The following is a 21,753-nucleotide window of genomic DNA, read 5'->3' as shown; positions in this document are numbered from 1 at the left end:
TGATGTAATTTTTATCTGTTTTGCCCCAGATATTTCAGTTGAAAGCAGATTATTTTTCCCAGGAATAATCCTTATACTAAGACATTCCTACAACTTTGAGTTGTTAGTCGGGGAGCATAGTGCAGAGAATTGGAAGGGATCCTCTGGGCCACAGTCCACTTCTCAAAGGCAACCACATCATAAAAAGCCATGTAGAAAGCTTATCGAACACCATTTTACACAGTTAGGCTTTCTGACCCCCTGCCCTAAAAGAAGACTGTTCATACACTTCACTGCTATGGAAGTTAGACAGATTCATGTAATTTCCAGGCAAAATCTATTCATGGCCAGTTTATATAATTTTGTTCCTGTGCCAGCCTTCTTCAATAGTTGAAAAAGTTTTTCTGAAGTGTCGTTTAACCTCTGCTGTCCTTTTATGTATACATGAAGAAGAATTATATTCCTACTCAGTCTTCATTTTGTTAGCTTAAACAAGTCCATGTGTTTCAGTCTCCCTGTGTAACGGGCTCTCTATTCATCTCATCATCTGTGTGGCCCATCTCCGAGAAGTTTAGTGGGTATATTCACAGAGTGAGTGGGCCAGAGACAATCTATTTGTTTTCTAATTAAACAAAAATGATGCAAATGCAGCAGAAAGATGAAACAACTTAGTGAAAATTAAATCTTGGTATTTGCTGGCAAAACTTATAATGAAGAAGTGGAAAACGCCATCAATCTTCCAGTTTGATGGCAAAAGTTTATCAAGGGACTGTGAGCAATGCACGACCAGTACCAAACTAATGAAGGCCTCTTGCTGACCAGATCTTCCTTACATAAACAACATAATAAAGAAATGACTGGGGAGGTGGCAGCCAGCTGTGAGAAAAAGAAATATTTGCCAGATATCTACTACTTAATATTACAGATGAACCTTGGAGAAATTCAGATCTATTTGGATTATAGTCCTTTCCCCATCCATGATTCTGATCCTCAGCATCACTGCTGCTCCTCCCAGAGTTTATCCTCTCACCCTCCCAAGAGATTTACAATAAACTGCCTCTCCAGTTGGTCTTCAGATCTTCTATTCTTTGCTGTCTCCAATTAGTGAACTTGGCTGTTTTGGTTCTCTTAATCCTTCTTCCCTCCCTTCTCCCCCCATTCTTTCTTATTAAAAAAAAGTCCCATGGAATGTAATGGGAAACTTGAGAAGCATCCAAATCCTACACGATAATCTCTCCTATAGCACCCTTAAAGATACAGAAACAACAGTAGTATTTCTTATGAAGTTTTTATATTTACAATGATTCCTATAAAACCTCTGCTTTTATTCCTCCCAAATGGCAGAGGACTTTTCTTTAATATCACAAAATAAATCACTGAAGATCCAGCTGATCTAGTGGCTTTCACAGTCTTTCTGCTGGATGTTATGTTCACCAAGATACGTAACTTCACCATTGCAAAAGTCCAGCAGCTGTCATTGATGCTAGTTCCTACAATATGATGAGTAAATGCAAGAGGGAGAATGTATTGGTGTAATTTTGGCTGATTTATGAAGCTGATCACAGAGAAAGAACATTTAAACTATTAAGAGTAATTTGGATAATGATTAGCTAGGCGTCCACCTTCATTTTTTTCACCGATAGAAATGATTAAAATACTATCACCAAATTGTAGTTAGAAAAATACATACGTGGAGTATGCAGAGACATACTAGGTCCTCATAAGTCTTAAATATCAATATTAGATAAAAGTATACCTCTGGAGATAATGTGGGCAAGCAGAGCCACCTTTAATGCAAATCAAAGGTGTGCCGCTGGTAGAAACACAATTTCCAATCAAACATTGAGATGTACCAGATTTAGCAAGTAACTTCTGGGTTTTGAATGAGACATGAGGCTGAGTGATTAATTTGGAAAGAGTTAAAAAACCACATGATTAATTCCTTTGTAATGTGCATCCGCATTCTGGTTTCAGCATATGCAGAATTTGAGTTTGGGAAGCTGCATCACTGCCAGGTTTCTGAAGGAAGTGCCCCCATTTGCACGTTCCGCTACACACAGTTGGGCAAGCAATCACTCATCTGTCTTCCATGTTACTCATGTAAATTGCTATTTCAGTGCAAAAATATAAAGTTCTAGGCCTCTGAATGACTGCACGTATTATATAATCAGCTGGCTTTAGGTACCAGCATAAATGTTTGACACACCAAAATAATGTACATGCTCCTTTTTATTTCAACAGCTCCACTATTTACTAGGGACTTTGTAATACAAAAAACAAGTGCCTAACATCACTGAATGTAATCTCTTTTGCTGTAATATGTTTAGAGGCAACCCTGGCATAGCTAAATGCCTATTAACAGAGGTCAAATGAGGATGAGTTTTGCCAGCATCCTAAATTTAAAAGTTCAACTGAGAGAAAATTTTGAAAATTCAGCAGAGGAAAAGCAGAGAGAAGGGAAGGGAGAGGAGGAGGAGAGGAGAGAAGATAAAAGTAAAGCTGAAAGAGTTCCAGATAAAAGAAACAGAAGGAGGGAAAACACGTTTTCCCATTACTAAAGATAGAGTAAATGCAGGCCACACCGTCAGATGTCATCCAGCAATGTCAGCTTAGGCCTTGATCCTCCAAACAAACAGGGATAGATTGCAGAGAAGGTACTTTCATTTTGGAGACTATTTTGCTGTTTTGTCTTTTTAATCCCTAATATGTGAAATAATAGCCTGTAATGTAGAGATTCCTTTTAGGTAGCAGAAAATCAACACATTCATGCAATTACAATGAAAAGGAAAACTGCTCATAAATACAAAGTCTTCACGCAGTCAGAACTCATCCAGGAAGTTCATGAATTCACCAGGGTCCATCCACTGTCATTCATATGTCTTTGCATTGCAGAGAAGTGTCTTATGTCTCAGCGGGTTATTGTTTAATGGGCTAATGCACATCTTCTGGATGAAAGGGTGCTGTGGAAGTTCTGTGGAGGAGTATGTTACAGGTGAAAAAATGAGTACTTCCAAATACTAAAAAAAGCCCTGCTTAGTCTCTTGGTGATAGAGAAGGCCAACTTCACCCATTGATTTGAAGGGAATTATATCAGGCCTTGAATATTTTAGCCCATAAGCAATACTATATATATGCTATAGAAGAACCGCCTTGCTGCTTTATTTTTGTGCAGTTTGTAAAATTGGAATATAATTTTGCCCAAAAAGAGCAACTGAAGTTTTTTATTTTGAGCACAGAGCTATTTGTACATCTCCTAATTGATGCAACATCTTACTCTCTCACACAACCAAAAATAAAGCACATCATATTGTAAGAAAATGTTTTATTTTTTTAAATATTGCTTTAAATTCTGCATCCCAACAATGCTCTTTGACTCTGTAATTTTTTGTTGCTAGCTGGTGAATGAGCAACAAGAAAGTAGACCCCTTCTGAGCCCCTCCATTGATGACTTTCTCTGTGAAACTAAACCAGAAGCTGTTGCAAGGCCTGTAACATCAAATACAGCAGGTAACCAAAATTCTTTATTATCCCTCAATAAGGAGAAATAATTTCAGTTTCATCTTAGTTCTGGTACTTTTTGTCAAGTGATTTCTTTTGGTCTCTTAAAAAGATTTGTTACTATTTTCACAAAATTACAAGCTGGTCTTAAATTATGACTTGACTAATCTATTACTAGAAAAACTTTGTTCATTATCTTTGAATGCAGATCTGTTGAGATCCAAATCACATGTTTTCTAGCAGATCTCCAGTGCTGAGAAAAAGGGAACCTGTTGAAGTTCAACAGGGAGAACATACCAGCTCAGCAAATCCTCAGTCTGTTGTTTTCACAAAATTTTAACCCATGGGTAAGCTACATTTAGGTCAATTTTTAACTGGACTCATTCCTTATTTTAGAAAGATTTGCTTTAATGAAAAATTGGACGAGATGTCAGGGGACGGAGAATAGCTATCAAAAGAATTTATCCAGGCTACATTCCTTTCCCCACTGAAAAGAATACATTTATTGCTGGTTTCAGAGGTTTTAATCGCGAAAAGATCTAACAAATTTCTTAGCTGCTTTGTGATTTGGTGAGATAGTAGAACAGAAATAAAAAGGAAGAGAAAATCCTGAATGCATTCTGAATTCAGAAAGGTATATTGTCTTTTAGAAGTGTTTTTAGAAATTGGCCTCCTCTGTTGAGCGTTTGTGCCAAGGTAATCAAAGCAGTTGAGCTGGTCAACTGAGAAACAATATAGGTAATAGCACTGTTATGTTCTATGGCTATCTCATAAAACTTGACTTGTTAGAAGCCATTTAATTAAAATCTATATAGATGCAAATTTTTAAAATGAATAATTATCAGTGGTATGATTATCTTCCCATCTAATTAATATGCGTCTCAAGCAAAATGCAGGTTTTAATAACAAAAAGTGGAACATTGAATTAAATGAAGAATTGTAAATACTATTTTTCTTTTGATTTAACTAAAGATACTACAGGGATGAATATAAATACTTCAGGTCATTTAAGACTTGTATTCATTGTAAAAAAATTTAAGTATCTGTAGCTCCTATACCTGCCTTGAATATCTATCAGATTTGGGGGTGGTTAATCACATTTTTAATAACAAAATTAAACTTTGTTGTTCTATGAAGATTGGTGAAGTTCAGTGATTTACCAAGAACACAGATAAAGCACTGCAAGTGATTATACAAAATGATCCGTCAAAAACACCCACCCTATAGGCTGATAAAAAAGGAAAGGAGTTTTGCTATGTTTTATGAGCTAAATCATTTTAAATGTTACTTTTTAAACAACTAGCAAATGAAAAAATCAGACTGAAGCATGCCTTATATACTGATATAGTCCTATAATAGAGATATCAATAGAATTTATTACCGTATCTGTCAATGTTTATCCCCCAAAAGACAAAAAGCAACAAGCAACAACAGTAGAAACAATTACTAAGCACACTGTTATTCCTTTTTGACCTAAACCTAGGCAAATTTGGGGCAATTCAGACTGTTTCCTGGAAGAGAAAATTATGTTATAGTCTTCTGTGCTATAGTCTTTTGTTATTTCTTGGGCATGTCCTGTTAATTATAAAAATATTTAGTGTCGTGTTTCTTTCAATACAGCAAAAGTCTTTGCTGTCACAATCTCAAGCCCCTTCCAGTCAGGCTGTAGACTCACAGCTCTCTCCTTCTAAGGATCATTTTCGGAGCACTAGGTCTGACCGTGTTTGCAGCTTTTCTAGCATGACTGCTTCTTCCTCGCCTTTCATGTATTTTCTGCCTCTCATACAGACACTCTCCAGAAAATCGTGACATGTATTGCTCTTTGCCACCTTTTAACCCATGGGCAAACGCTACTTAGGTCTTGCTTTCTCCAGTTCCTTTCTTAACTATGGAAAGATTAATTTGCATTAACTCTGCAATTTGTTTTGTCCAGCAACATGTTCCAGTATTTGTGGTGGAGTCTGCTTCTATATACAGTTCTCTTACATTAACGACAGAAAACACATTTTAGACTATGATTTTTAGAGCAGCATAAAAGAGGCCAATTTCTCAATGAACTGACGAGAGCTAAGCATCCAAATCTGCTCTGTAGTTTTTAAGCTTTGTCCAGAAACACTGAGAACACAAATATCATATCATTTTTACCATAAATGAATAGTTCTAGGACACTAAGATGAGTTGCATAAGTAGGACAAGAAAGATTAGTTCAGAACATTATTTTTTTCAGGAAGATTTTTTTTAAAAGATATTTAAAATGGTTGTTTAATGAAAATAAGCATAATTTAGCATCTCTGAAAAACATTTTTGAATGTGAAATGTTAGAGACAGCTGTCCATTCCTCAATTTTTTTCCATAATGGCATGTGGTACATCAGTAGTGTCCTAAGCAGCTGTTACCACTACCTGATAAGCTATTAAGACTAAATCATACTTTATCTGCAAGCTCAGTTTTACCAGAAACTCTCCCATCATAAGAAAAGCTGTGGACTAAGAGTTTCAAAAGTGACTAGTTATTTGCGGTATCTAAGAAGATGTCTTAAGACAGCCTGATTTTCAGAGGGAAAGCCTTTTATGCAAATCAAGTTTTTTTAAACTGAATCAAGCTAAGCACCTAAAATTACTAGTCATATTTGAATATGCTAGCCATCATCTTTAGTCAGGAAATAAACACTTACTATAGTCAAATGCAGATATATTAACTTAGTAATTTCTTTTCCAATTAAAATATAGATTAACAAATGTAAGCTATTTGAATTAAAGCAACATTGAATTCTAACATTTTGTCTCTAAGTGTTATCAACAGCTTTGGATCTCTTGGATCTTAGTGAACCTGTCTTACAAACCCAAAACAAAGCAAAGAAATCAGAGAATGCATCAAGAGGTGAAGGCTTAAAAGCTTCAACCCACAGAAAGAAGACAGACAATTCTGACCTTATCAAAGTGGATACTGAGCAGAAAGTCCAGACTGTTAGAGTTTCAGACAAGTCTTCACTAGATTTAGGTAAGAGTGTAGTTATTTTATCAGTGCTACCCAGCCTTGCTTAGCACAAATTCCTCCTTGTTACTATCACAAAATAACAAGAAAGACCAGAATTTTCATTTCATCACACTTTAGCAGGGAGTGTAAACTTTGTTCCACATTGTAAACCACTGTCATTGTAAGCACATTTTGCCAACAGCTTGAAAATTCTACTGTTGGGGATAACGTAAAGGATACTTGGGGAAGAATATCTATTTACTATTTTTGATACATTTTACTACAAATTTAACACACTTCTCTCCTGAAGATGTATCTTCTTTCATCATTTCTATGTCTTTGTCATTATAGCTATTAAGTTAAACATGCATATAAGGATTTGCATGCCACCTGAATGGCTTCTCTCAAAAAAAGAATTTAAGCATGGTCAATAAAATGGTAGAAGAATCTATAGAGGTATCATGAGAAGCTGGAATAGGACCCAAATCAGAGGCAGCTCACATTGGGTGTCCTTTTCAGAACTGCAGATGTCAAAAATACACATTGTATTTGTAATATAGTGCTTTATCTAGACATACCAGAGAAAAAAAATTCCATTCTTGACAGAAGAGCTATGTTCATACAGACTGAAAAAAAAAAAAAAAAGCCAGCACAACTCAGTATCCTGCCAAGCACCATCCACAGATGAGCTTTGGAAAAGGTGAATTTAATTCAGTTACATCCAAACTGAATTACTTGCATTTCAAGTGAGAAATTTGCAAGGTAAATATAATTTATATCAAGGTAGCAAAATTTCCATTCATCAGCACAGAAATTATTTTAGAGAACTTTATTTTCAGACAGGAGCTGAACATCTGATTTTTGCAAAGCAAGGCAGACATATGACTGAATAATATCAGTTGCCTACACAGTCATTTTACATGGTAGTCACTAGAAGAAGCTACATTTTTACAAATTGACCTAATTTTTTTAATTAGAAAATTAAAAATGTCAAATATTATCACAGAGCTATTATAATTTTATCAACAGATATAAATTATATATAAACCACTGGCTTTAAGTCAAGAGTTCCAGTCATATTCTGACTATGAATGCTTTATTTTATGGCCATTAAAATCTAGATTCAGAAAAATGATGCTAATTCTCAAGTATTTTCAGAGCATTTCTGCTAGAAAGCTGTACAACATTCTTGTGGATTGGACCTTGATTAAAACATTCTTTCAAAACTTAGCTTCACAATTTCCTCTACAACCTACATTTAACAGAAGAGAGAAAATTCTCTGCAGTAGATTCTTTAACAGATTTATGTCTTCTTTTCCTGTTTTTCAGTTCATGTTCAGACACGGCTAGAGAAATGGGATGAGGTGAATTTTCATGGAGACAGGAGCAGCAAGGGCCACCCATCTACAGAACGAACATCATCATCCAGAGCTCCATCAAAAGAGCTTTTATGGTACAACATTTTGCTTTCCTTACAAAAATATTTCTAGTCCAGCTCGCTTAATTCACAGAAATGATAGCTTTATGGCAAGTCATAATGTTATTAAATCTGTTATGATTACATTAACAGTGTTCAGGCAGACATTTTAGACTATGTTATAAGCAAGTGCACCATAAGATGACATTTTCCCAGCAATTTTTAAAGATTTGAAAAGTAGCATGTGCAATTACTAAACAAATGGTGGTGAGAATTCTACAGACAGATACAATGATCTAAAAACAACTAGAAAAATGTGAGTAAAATGGGTAAAATAGGTACTTGGCAGTGATTTGTCCATCACTGGCTGTCCAGTGCAAATTCTTTGACACCAAGAGGGCAGAAGTTACTGGACGAGGCACGAGAAAATATCCAAGCCAAATACTACCTCTCTCACAACGTTCAGCTGAAGTCGCAGATGGTATAAATGAGGGAAGAACTGGGCTTTGCCTTTCAGAACAGTTCATGCATTGCTTAATTCTGCTGCCTTCTTGGTGTGTAAGCTACAGTCATTCACTGCATTATTCATGAGCATAACTAGCATTAGCATTGTCATACTCTTGAACCAGTTTTCTGACCAACTGATGCTGAGCCTGTATTTTGCCCTGCCTTTTACTGAGTGTTTCATTAGCTTCGAGCTTTGCGCAAGAGTTTTGGTCAGTTAACCTGATTGTTCTACAGGGTTTCATTTTCTAAGAAGGAAGAATACTAGGATATTGTGCCACAAAGAAGTGCATGAGCCAAGTTGAAGTCAGGTATTATGGTGATTGATTCTCAGACACTGACTCCTGTTATGGTCTTGTGATGTTGCCTAACGTTTGTGTGCCTCATTCTCCTTTGCTAAAAATTGAAGTATAGTGGCACAGGCAAAGTCTCCAATCCATTATACTAGTTTCATACCAATAGACATCCAGGGCTCTACTGGTGAATCAGGCCCAACTCTGTTCTGTTGTATTGACTAGTGTCTGCTCAGGACTGAAAAGCATAGCAGTGGGAATACTGAGAAAGGTGCAGGCACTTTTGACATCTGCAAGTTAAAGAATTCAGCTAAAAAATAGCCCAATTAGTCAGTGTATGCTTATGAAACTGGTAGACAGAAGGCAGTGTTTTTAGCACGCAATGATGAATATGTAATGCATTATTTATAGGTCCACGGAAAACAGATCACAGTCTGAGCTGACTAATGTCAAGAGTGCCTTGGATTCTGATTCAACATCAGACTTAGAACTAGCACCTGCAACACAGGTAAGACAATTTAGCAGATTCAGGAACATAAAAAAAGCAAATGGGAACTGTCCCACTGGCTAACTATTCACATTCTGGAATAACTATTTAAGGGATATTTTCAGGATCATCAGTTAAAAGACTCATACAGCTGAATCTTCACACAGCTTCCCAATTAAGATTTTAGAAGCTGAAATAACTGTGTCAGCATCTCAGTATTCAGTATTTAATGCTGCAGTGAACTGTGACCCTCCTGTACAGAGAGAAAGACTTCAAACTAGAATTTGCATCTTCTTTCCCTTCCTCCAGTTCTGAAATTCTAACCTCTAATGGTTCCCTCTCCTTGTTAGATACATTTTCTCAAGGTCTCTTGGTCAACCAGGAATCCCCAGAATTGGGAAACTGCTAAGGAATACAGGAAGGAATCCTTAGGCCAGTGCTCATTAGCAGTTCATCTCCACAGGTGGAGTGGCAGTGTGGTCACATGAATTTCTCCTGCTAAAAAAGCACCTCTAATATGGTGGGCTGCAGGCTGAAGGTTTGTAGATTTTCCCAATTTTGGTGTCATATGGTATATTGGACAGGACTTTCTAGAAGTGATTATTTAAAGATTTATGGTGATATATATATATATATATATACGCACACATACATACAGATATGTGTGTGTACAAACATACATTTATATCTGCATTCACATAGTTCAGGTTGCTTATACACCCTCTTTTCTGGCATATCCTGCTTTTTATTTCTTAACTGAACAATTTCAAGTTCAGTCAATGCCATTGGCAAGGGGGAGAGAAAGTTTTTTGGTGGATTCAGTTTTAGTTGAAAATAATTTTCTTCTCCTCCACCACTATTTTTAGGCCTGGACTTCAAAACTTTTCTGTCAGATGGAAAATCAGGAAATTAATGGAAATTAATAGCCCCATTTTGAAAATGGAGGAATGAGACACCAATATTCTGAGTGTCTTTCCTGAGATCATGTGGCAGGTTTTGCAGAAATAGAAAATAGAACCCAGTTCTCAGGATTCATTCCTGTGTTTTGGTTAGGGAATAATCCTCCTTTCCTTCCCTGCTGTCTCTACATTACAAACAGGATTTTTTTTTCCCCTTTGGAAGTCCTAACACTTGTTCTAATGCATGAAATCTTCTGTTTCTGTACAGTAGATTTATACATCTTAGTAATGGAAAAAAAAACTATTTCATAGTACAGTCCATTTCCATGGACACCATGTTTTCACATGCTTTGTCCAGCTTATTTTTAGGTACCCCTAAACCCTTTTTAGGAGGATATTCCTCAGCCTAGTAAATCTAAATGTCAGGAAGTTTATGTTCAACCTAGATGTGTGTAAATCAAGCGGACAGTCACAGAATTTAATTGCTGTGGCATTCTGTAAATGCAATTGCAAATCTATATAATGTCTCTACTTTATAGGGTCTCTTACCTATTTATCTTCCAGTAGAATAACTGCATAAGCAAAAATCTCCATTTTTAATTCAGAATAGGTTCAGTCAGTTCAGACTCCATACTGTTTTGTAAAATGGTTGGTATATCAAGATAAAAAAATGTTAAGTTGAATTGACCAACTTGAAACAGAAGTGGAGTATAAAATTCTTACCTATTGGCCAGGTATATTTTATGTTTTGTTTTCTTTTATCATTTCTCATAAGCAGCACTTTTTTCAATCTTGTGATCCACTCAAGTCATGAAACATTGTTGAACTGTTAATTAGCGGTGCAAACAATTGACTTGAGGACCACCTTCTGAGACCACCTTCTTATTCTTGATAGTTTACCAAGAAATTTAGTATTTTCAACCAGCTTATGCTTGAACTGTCAAAGTTGTCACTTCCTAACAACCAGGCTCATCTGTCTTGATAGAATTCTTAATAGCCTGCTTGTAAAAGAAATCACATTCAAGCTTTTATCAAAGCATACATTTTCCATATTTTGTCCTCTATAGATCTTGTCTACCTCATTCAAGGGTAATCTTCACATATGCAACAGATCCCGCCATACCCTAAAGCTTTCAGCTTGTAAAACTTGCTGCAGTTTGTCATCAGCAGTTTCTGAGACAATCAATCACCTTCATCATTCATCTTTGACATGTAGCTTTATGTTCCTCAAAGTGAAATGCTAAGTAAGTGGTTCCAGTTTTCCCATTGTCATTAAAGTCATGCAATCTTCTTAACTAAATCCTGTGTTTACCTGCATTTGTACCAATACAAAATTACAAAAGCAAGCTTTGAATTAATAAGGAAAAAATGTATTTGAAGGCTGGAATGGGCAGTAGCAAGGTAGCTGTCATTGAATGTGGCCTTCTTCCTTCTCAATATTCTGCTCACAGCATATGCTACCCAATATTAACTTTTAAAATGTATTGGCCAAGTGTCTTTGTTGTTCCTGTTATTGGTCATCCTGGCAAGTTCCTTTTTACAGTTTTATTGGCATTGAGATATCCTGGAGTGTTTGGGGTTTCTTGAAGATTTATTTTCTCTTTGATAATTACAAACTGCAGTGGTAGATAATGTTTTTAATATGTTCAATTGTGCATGCATAAATTCTGCTCATGTTTGCACACGCTAAATACAATTTCAAACTTGGGCCTCTCACTCAAGGTATTCTAGGTATTTTATTGTGCACTCGGAGTGCATATATAGACACCCTGCCATACTAAAAAAATGTACCTAATTCTGATATCTCAACACTCTTAGGCCAAGATATAGCCCAAAGCTTGTAAATCTTGGAAAACTGTAGTTTCGCACAGCAATATTTAGACTGCATAATTTATTCTCCACTTTTCCCAAATAGCTATAATAAGACTAATGGGCCCAGCTCTTCTTGGATGTGCCAATTACTCTAACAAAATGAGGAGTTACTAGGGAGAGATTTAGCTCATTATTTGAAAACCTGCTCAAAAGTTAAGACTACAATTTAAGCCTCTCACCAACAGTTAAGGTCCAACAGCACATAAGCAGACAACAAGTGCAGGAAAGTGTGCGCAAATGCATTGGAATGGAAGATTTTGTCCCTGAAGACAGCAGCCAGTGATCAGCTACAGCACCTCCGCTGTAGAGTGGTGAGCATATCAAACCGCAGCGTACGCAGACTGTCCATGCCTCCGACATACCCATTCCACCCTGACCCATACCCCACCTTGGGCTCCCCTTAGCAGATGTGGCTGCAGAGTCCCGCTCCATCACCAGCTGGAGAGACGAAGTTCTTCAGTGCTGGCACTCCATTCCCATCCCCTCTCTTCCTGCACTAGTGAAAGGCAGCATGCCTGTTATATGCGGGGTCTTTCATTTCTGGATATCACAACTCAGAATATGACTCTGCATTGTCTGTATGTGAATGCAGTTTATGGGGGTTCTGTCAATAACATCTTTTTCCCCTCTGGCTGAAGGCAGGTGTGCATTTAATGGAGGAGAAGGTGTATTTGCGTGGGGATTATGGGGGGAGAATGTGTGTGCTCCAACAGGTGGCAGAGGAAAGGACGTCTGCGCTTCTTTCTCCTCTTCCCTTTTTCCCTTCCACTGCCTCAGCGAGGTCACCCTCCCCTTCTAGAGACTAATCAGTCTGAAAACAATGATTTACAGTATTGTCTTTGACCTAAGGAAATTACAATCACTGGAAACGAAAGATTCAAAAGTTGAGGTAATCAAACATTTTACAAGAGTCAACTCATAAATAACGAAAAGGCTAGGAACATAATTAATGTCTGTCAACACAGTTTTGTGTCAAGAAAACTCAAATTCATTCTTTGGTCAGATTACAAGTTCGGCTGATAAATGTTGCTGTGTGAGCTTCTGCAAGATGTTTGACTTAGCACACCATATTCTGATTTTAAAATTAGCACCATACAGTATGAATAAAGCAGTGTTAAATGAATTAAAACTGGCTAACTTAAGTTCTCAAGAAGAACAGTGATTTGCCAGGTATCATAATCATATGGGGGTTTCTTCTGTGAATCCAAAGAGAAACTGTGACCTTCAATATTAGTGAGCTGAAAGTAGATATGTCAATAAATACATAAGTCATTCCTGATAAAATTTGCACATGACACAAAAGTTGAATGAAAAAAATGTACACAAGGGAGACATAAAAATGACCTGGTGATCGAGACACCTGTATAAATACATATTTTAATACAGTCACTTGAAAAGTCATGCATTTCGGAGTGAGAATGCAGGCTCTACATACAACAGTACGCTGGAAGGCAGTTCTGGCAAGGATCTATGGCTCATAGTACACAGGGATGTCAACATGAGCTCCCTGTGCAATACGGTAACAAGAAGAGCATCTACAAACATGCAAAATCAGTAGATCATATGTATCTATACAGGAGACTTCTGTATACAGTATAGACAAGATGGATACTGGAATACAGTGTTCACTTTTGCTGTCTGTATTGTAAAATGGCTATAAAAATTAAAGAGGGTGAGTAAAAATGCCACAAAAAAGGTTGAAATCTGAATAAAATGCCTCATAATGAGATATTTAAGGTCTCAGTTTCTTTAGGTCATTAAAAGACAACTAAAAGCTGATTTCAGTCATTAGTATATTTGCACAGAGAAAATAACAGGTACTAAAAAGTGCTTTAAACTACTGGAGAAAGAACAAGAATTGATAGCTGGAAACAGAGGCCAGAGAAGTTAAAAGTAATAAGGGAAGCAAGGAGGGCAATTAAACAAATTTCCAAACAAGGTGATAAGATGACGGTCTCTTGATAATTTTAAATTAAATCCAGGCACCTTTCTCAATGACATATATTCCAGACAACCTCAGCTCACTCTCTGTGGAATGTCAGTTCGCTCGTATAGATGTCTGAGTGACAAATCCAGTTGTGTGATATACAGACAAATTGACTGTTTGAACCAGTCATCTCTTCCGCCCTAAATTCTATTAATCAGTAAAGTATGGGGTTTGTGTACAGGGATTGCTTTTTAACACATTTTCAATGACAACCTGAAATCTCCTACTGCCTTTTTCAAAAGAAAAAAAAATACATTTGCCAAACAACATAGAACACTGGTGGTAGACGTGAAAACAGAAGCAATATATCCTGCCTCCTCGGTGTGGACCTTCCCTCAAACCCTATGTTTCATGCCACTTTGCAAGTCCAGAAGCCAGCACAGAACATAAAACAACGCACAGGGTGCCCCTCTTTACCAAACGCTTCCCACAGAATTTGTGCTGTGCTGCTCTATACTAACCCTATGTTTGCTCAACCCAATATACATTTCATTCATTAATGTCTACCTGAGAACCTCAAGATTCAGGAACAAAACAGACACTTTAGGGCTAGACTGAAAAAGGAATGTCATCTTTCTAATTTAATAAAGTGTATGCACACCCAGACATGCATGTTCTGACCAGGCCTTGTACGTTATTTATATGAACACCTAGGAATGTGCAACAGGGCACATTCCAACACTTGCAGATACAGCCCAATGCATTTGAAGTGAGAAAAATTATTCCTTTTAGGAATATGGTTCATTGTAATTGAATATTATAAGTATAGTCATCAGAAATATAATGACATAAATTAATGCAATTGAGACCATGGGCAGGCAAATGGCTAATGAGCTTAACCTCTGACAAACAGAAGGGAAGAGATTAGCAGGCAGAGCTGTATTTCGCAAGGCTAGGCCACTTTGTGCTTTTCCCTGCCATCACTGAACACTGGTTTTGTACTGTGCCTTTTGTGCAAAAAGCGTAAATAAAATGCTTTAAATAAAAGAGTAGGGAGAAACTGGTTATGTGCTTCCAATGGGAATGACTGAAAGTAAGGCACAGAAGAGAGCTACTGATTGTAAAAAAGAATGATTTGTCCCTCCAGTGAAATTCATAACAAATCTGGCTCTCCAATGTGATCTCAAGCTAGAATCTGGAAGAGAAACACAAAATGTACAGGGAAAATGAGATGCTTTCTTCTTGGAGCATAGTGAATGGAATGCATTGCCACAGTCAAAATGCAGTAATAGAAACAATCAAGGTGAAATTTTTAACAAAATAGCCAGCTATTCCCTTTTTAGACCAACTCCTGCACTGTCTTTTCTTGGATAGCTCTTTAGCTGTCTTTGACATATCTGAATTTTGAGGGAAAAGAAAACTCTAGAGAAGATAAATTACTCTGCTGACCATAAGGAATGATATCTGCTACAACGTGAGAGACAGTTCAGAGGAATTCATGCAGGGACAGAGCTAGCTTTGCCCAAGATGAGAGCCACTTTGGGCTCTAGAGAATTAGGGTAGGAAATAACTCAGAAATTTGGAATAGGGTGTATAATCCTTTTCTGATTTATTCTTTTCTTCTTTTTTTTTTTAGGCACGATCAACTAAGGAGCAGCGCTGGGGAGGGCCTCTCCTCTCTAGAAATCACTCTTTGGAGGAGGAATTCGAAAGAGCAAAGGCAGCTGTTGAGGTATTACTTTGGGTTTTTTTTTTCATTTTCAGCTAATGTTCAATGGATTTCATATTCATCTTGCAGCACAAGTAGAAGAGAAAGCTGGAACTAGATTATTCAAAGCACAGAAAAAGATACATTTCATGCAGTTACTCATTTAAAATAGCAGTTTCTCCCTTAACAAAAAATAGAACCTTAGCTATAAATAGAGATGAGCCAGAACCAATTCTATAAGCTAGATTTTGTCTTGCTGTAGTGGGTGAAGAAAAATTCCCCATAAATGTAAGTACTTCCAAACTCAGTATGTGAGTGAACAAAATCTTTTCCCTGTGACTGAATGTGCACAGTCAGTTATTTCAGCTCAGGATAGGCAGAACTGGAATCTGAACTCAGAGGCACACCAAGTCTTTCCATCCACATTGAAACTGGAATTCAGAATCATTTATAAACAGAATAATTACTTGCTTTAATGGGTGAGTAAATGCATCTACAGCAGTAACCATGCACCAATGCATTTTTATAATGGTATAAAGTTAAGCACAGAAGTATTCTCTTTTCCAGACAGATGGATTTAGTTCAAAAAGGTGCAGGTATTCTGCTAGTTCTCCTATTGCAATTCTGTTTTTACCCTAACTTGTACTTTTCTAACATAAAAAAAGCCTCTCGAGTGTTGTTCTATACCACCACTGCCAATTGAAATCCTGAGTCTAGAGACAAGGTGGCTTACAGTTTTTTTGACAGAAGCCAGTAAAGATATAGATACAACCACTGATCCTGAGCATACTGTCATCTCTGGGGTTCAGTCAGTAACCCCGTCGCCACAAACAGCCAAGACAGCTGCATCCCACTGAGGACAAAATCCAGGCTGAAGTACACAACAGCCACTGAAATAAGTTTTTTAATAGGAAGGATGTAGCTGTGACATTGCCTCCTCAAACATAATTATTTTTAGTGTGTCCTGCAGCCTCACTAGCTTCCAAACATCTAAGAAACTTTGGGGAAGTTTGGGTTTAGATATAAATTTTAGTGGGTGTATCTTAATCCTGCTCTAACTCGAGATTTACACTATTGTAATTCTAGTGTTGTCAGTTGAATTATTTATTTTAGATGAATATTTGTTTACTGAAAACAAAAGTAGGCCCAAATCATATGCTGGCTTCTAACTAGAAATGGAACTCCTCATTTAAGAAATTAATTTGCAGGGTTTGTTCATAATGTGATAAAGTAAGACTGTGGGGTTTCTACCATTATTTCATAGAACCCTGCTACTTGTAAAACAGTTCTTGTCTTGGCTTACAAGGCTAAAATGAACACAATCAGTAATAAGTGAGCTGTTTTATAAACTGTACTCTGAATGCATTTCTCTTGTATTTTTTGAGTGCATCCATTTTCCTGGTCAAATAGATTCTTTATAAACAACTGCTTGTGATGCACAATAGGTTTGACGTTGCACATCATATACATTTGCTACTGGCAGGAAAGGAGAGACTTGCTTTCCGATTGCCACTGTTTAAAATTCTCTAGATGTTCCTAATCGCACTGCAGACTGATCCTTAAGGTAGGACACGTTGTGCTGTAATCTGTGATTCAGGCACAGGGAATTTGATCATGAACATTATCCGCGTTACAGTTAGTGGTTAAGCAAGTGGTGTCAGTACTCTTGCAATGGGCAGAAACTACGCGTAATGCAAAGTTCCTAGACATTCAACAGAAAGAAAAATATGTTAAGGCTAATAACAGATTACAAGACATTACTGAATTTCTTTACAGAGTAAAGTAAGGAGAGGAATATATTGTAAAACAAGCCTGCACATTAAAAAGGTCACTCTGAGGCAACAAAGACAGATTATTAAGATGCTTTAATGTAGTCTGGAAAACAGCTATTAAAAAGAATCTAATTAAATGTTTCCCTAACTGTGTAGCTGGCAGTCTAAGTAATTCCTTCTGCTTAAAATAGAAACTTGTACCAGGTAGTTAAAATGTAAAGGAAAGGATGCTTCAAGACCTTATAGAGCAGTTATTTTCATTTGCATATGAAAAGAATTGAAATTTCATCCTAGCCAAAATGCAGTGGTAAGAAAGCTAGAGTGATTGAAATAAATTGTAGCCCATCTCAGAAAGATTAGTGCTTTCTTAAGAAGAGAATGGATACAGTTCAAAAATTCATCTTTTAGGCTTTGGATGTTTCTGTTATATTCTTCAATTGAGAAAGCTCCAAGTGGTAAGATTAGCCAGAAAACTGATCAGGAAAAGGAAGCAAATCTCAGGTTCTTTGTGGCCTATTTTGAAAGGAATTAATTAACAATTCAGTAAATTAAGATGCCAAACTATCCTCCACCCAATATTCACTTTAGAGCTTTGGGAATGGTCTTAAGATGTCAAACCCTGAGATTAATGAAGATCTGTGAGGTAATTTTTTCTTAAGAAGGCTTAAAGATATTTATGCCATTGGGGAATCTTTAAAGAATAAAGAGGTAAGTAATTTAGCTTTATTACTAGAGAGGGTCCAGATTCATTTGCAATGATTGGGTCCTCGCAGACGTGGCTATTTTTTCTGTCCTGCTAGAAACTAAATTTGATTGTTGCATTGTCCATTTGCTCTATATGTGAGGAAAGCTCAGATAGCCTGAAATCTTCATGATTTCCAAGTATCATAACAAATATGTTTTAAAATAATCTTTATAATAATTAGCTGTGTTTTTACCTCTACAATTGTTATTTTTGAATTTTTAAAAATTGCCACGGCAGGGAGTCAGATCCACAAAAATCTCTAGCTATATTCTGTTAAAATGATTGCTTCACCCTCCACTCTCCAATTGTTAATGAGTTAGAATAAATAAAAATGAAACCAGGACAGTGCAAAAACTCCAAATGAAAAATTTCCCTGCTGTAGAGATTAGGTCATATATGCCACGCTATTTTGCAGGTTTATAGAAAAGAAACTTCAAGCCGTCCATCTCGGCATCATTTTATATACAACGCAATGTCACATGAGCCCTCTGCAGTATAATATACTGTTATGAAGCATCAGAACATATTACAGCTAAATTACGTGACAATAGAGGGAGGAAGATAGGATTAAATTATTTTAGCTTAGGGAAACATAGTCCAAAACCATCAGCTTTGTGGTTTACATTAATATTTGTTAGAATCCTTTCCATAAGTATGATATTCCAGTCTCACTATTTCTACCTCCCTGTTGGATCTTCTCAAGAGTGCCTAAATCACATTTTAAATTGGGACCTAAGAGCTTGAGTCATTTGGATGCATCTTACTTGGCATTCTCTATAAAATCACAATGGGGATCTTTGTCTTGATATAAATTTGTTATATCTGAACTTTACTAAAGATGAATACTTCAAATTTTGTTTTGAGAAAATACCAGCTAAGAAAACTTTATGTAGCTAGCACACAAATATAATTCTTTTTGCGTCTTTCACATGAAAGAGTATGTTGATGCAGTAATTCATGGGGGAAAAAATAAAACAACCATGGAACCTTTGTTTTTTCTGCATGGGTCAAGAAGGAACATTGCAAATTAATTTCTAGCAATACAGGACTGCCAAAATTCTAATCTAAAAATGATGAAAACAACAGGTAAGTTTAGAAATTACCCATCAATATTCAGAAAGTGCCCCCTCTTCATTGCATCCTAGGAAATAAACAGCCTGGGAATATTTTGCCTCCCTTTTGTTTAACTGTTTCAGCATATTTTTCAATGCTAACAAGAGTAAAAATAGCCTCTTCCACAAAAGGCAGAATATTATGCATGTAAGGAGTCAGATGGTAAGAAACATTTTTCGTGGTTGTCATTCCATTTAAATGCTACAGATGATCCGAGAATGTGTTAAATGTGTTCAACTGCTCTGAAACCTTTTGGTATGGCCAAAGTAATTCATCACCATTAAGACAGCAGAAGCATTGAAATGAAGTAATTGGCACCAGTCACATCGCAAAAAGAGTTAGAATTAGATCTAGGAGTCTTGACCCAGAGCCAGATTTTCAGAAGTACTCAATATTAATTTAAGCCACTTGCTCCTGAAGTCAATGGTAAAACTGCCACTAATGTCAGTTGAAAAAGACTTAGCCCTTTAACAAAGACTGCCTGACATTTATGGTCCTCTTCTTCATGAACATTAAAATGCTCTGCTATTAACATTGTTAATTGTCATGGAAATATTATGGCATTTTATCAGGTGCCGTAACTGAGCATGACCCAGCCGTTCAATGCAGCTTTGCCTTCCCAGTTTCAGAAACCCGTATCCTGGCACAGTAAGAGGTGTGGAACTTACTTATCAGGTGCCAGGACCCCATATGCCACATGTATTTAGGAAGCTGTACCTGGTGCAGGAGTCCTAAACTGGAAGAGAACCTGCAGTCCTCCTCTGCACATTGGAAGTGTCTCTCCTAATCAGTCCCTGCACTGAGAAAAGGTACAGTCCCCAACTACAGACTTTCACAGCAGGTCCTATCCTGTCAGGTGACTGGACATACACCGGAGCTTCTAGATCCTGTACCTGTGATCCTGTGATCTAGTACATAGGATCTTCCATGTCACACCTTCAGAAAACAGAGGTATGAATACAACCCTATTCGTATCAGCATCACAGACACATTTATTTCTCTGGTAGCGTAGTCTGATGAAATTCTGAGAGATTTTCAAGAGAAAGTGCATACTATGATATGCTTCTGTATTCCTTTTTTTCCAAATGCCTCCATTATGACTGCGTGCTGTATGGATGTAGATAAGCTTATGTTTCAACCAATACAAATTCCCAAATGTTCTCTTGAAACCCTACAACAGGAAGAAGAAGGAGAAAACAAGAGTTACTTAACACAGGGTTATGCCATAGAGATATCTCAACGCTTTAGCTGGTATTACATAATAATTAAATATTCTGCACTGTACATTTGTCTAAGGTAAAAACATTCTATTAGTCACCATAAACTTGGTAAGGTAGATAAGAGAGACATAATTTCACTAGCTTCCGATTAATAAGAAGATGAGTAAGCTATAACGCACTTTTTATTAGTATCTAAGAGTCAAGGGCTTGGTCTTCCACAACACCGTAAAAGGAGACGTCAGACCACTGAACTCCCCTAGCCTTTGCTCTTTGGTATCAAGGCCATCAACAGTTCAGGTTCAGTTGTGGGAAACAGCCCTCCACACATTTCCATGACAACTACACCTTTGAGGGTTTATCATAAGACGAAAAGCAAAACCAAAACCACACGAACTACACACAAGGTCTATGCAAGGCTCGCTTCCTTCCCTGGCAGTCACATATGGGACTCAACCCCATTTGGCCCAAACAGGAAAATCTCTAGTCATAGTTAGAAAATAACAGTTGGGTCCTAGCACTTGAGTATAGGCCTTACAGCAAAGCTGGTCGTCTCCCCATTATATTTTCCCTCCACTTTTGACTCACCATAAATAGACATTAGGCATGGCTGCTTGAATCTGTAGTAATTAATTAACCTTCTAAGTAGGGTATGCACACCGTGAGCTTCTGTATGAGTTATAAACATGTAATTAAACAGCAGAATTTGGCCCATTCATCTTAAGACCTAAAAAAAATTATTATATGCTTACTTATTATGTGCAAAAATAGAAGGCAAGTGATTTAATGTTTCCCAGACAGTGGGTCATATAAGTGATTTTTGCAGGAAAAAAAAGAAAGCAAAAATTCTAATATAAATATCAAAGAATGGACATGTTTATCCATTAGTTCTAGGAGTTACTCCATTTAAAAAGGCATTTTTAATTAATTCTAAGTAGTTATATTAGTCTGTGGGAAAGGGAAATTTCCACTCCTTGACCTCATCCTGAATCTCAAAATTACTCCTAGTAAAAACACAGTCAAATAACCCTTTTTCAACACAGTGCAGACTTGCACTGAATACAAAATAATTCATGGAGACATTTGTTGGACAATATCGTCTGAGGGATTCAAATGCCTCTGGTCATGGCTGATAAGAGTAAAAGGGAGCAATCTGAATCATAATTCTGGTCTTTTCAATCCCTAAATAGATGTTTCACTACAACCTCAGAACTATTTAAAAGGTTGTATTTCCTTCAAATTTGGAATGAAAACAAATTTTGAAACCTCAGAAGCTGTTGTGCAACAGAGTTATTATCTGCTGCTCACTTCTGCTCACATTATTATGAAAAGAAGAGTATAATCTC

The 21,753-nt window shown here is 36.8% G+C and overlaps 1 protein-coding gene across 1 annotated transcript in view; it reads left to right on the top strand.

The window, feature by feature from the left end:
• PEX5L (peroxisomal biogenesis factor 5 like) overlaps positions 1-21,753 on the top strand; it is a 41,633-nt gene that overhangs the window by 11,591 nt on the left and 8,289 nt on the right. Inside the window, exons 2-6 of the mRNA XM_013939805.2 lie at positions 3,375-3,486; positions 6,268-6,477; positions 7,783-7,906; positions 9,079-9,175; positions 15,489-15,584. Of these exons, the coding sequence (XP_013795259.2) occupies positions 3,375-3,486; positions 6,268-6,477; positions 7,783-7,906; positions 9,079-9,175; positions 15,489-15,584 (639 nt within the window). The remainder of the gene's footprint in view (positions 1-3,374; positions 3,487-6,267; positions 6,478-7,782; positions 7,907-9,078; positions 9,176-15,488; positions 15,585-21,753) is intronic.

This window comes from Apteryx mantelli, chromosome 9 (genome assembly GCF_036417845.1).
Source record: "Apteryx mantelli isolate bAptMan1 chromosome 9, bAptMan1.hap1, whole genome shotgun sequence".
In the NCBI taxonomy this organism is placed as follows: domain Eukaryota; kingdom Metazoa; phylum Chordata; class Aves; order Apterygiformes; family Apterygidae; genus Apteryx; species Apteryx mantelli.
This window is presented reverse-complemented; position numbering and strand designations above follow the sequence as displayed.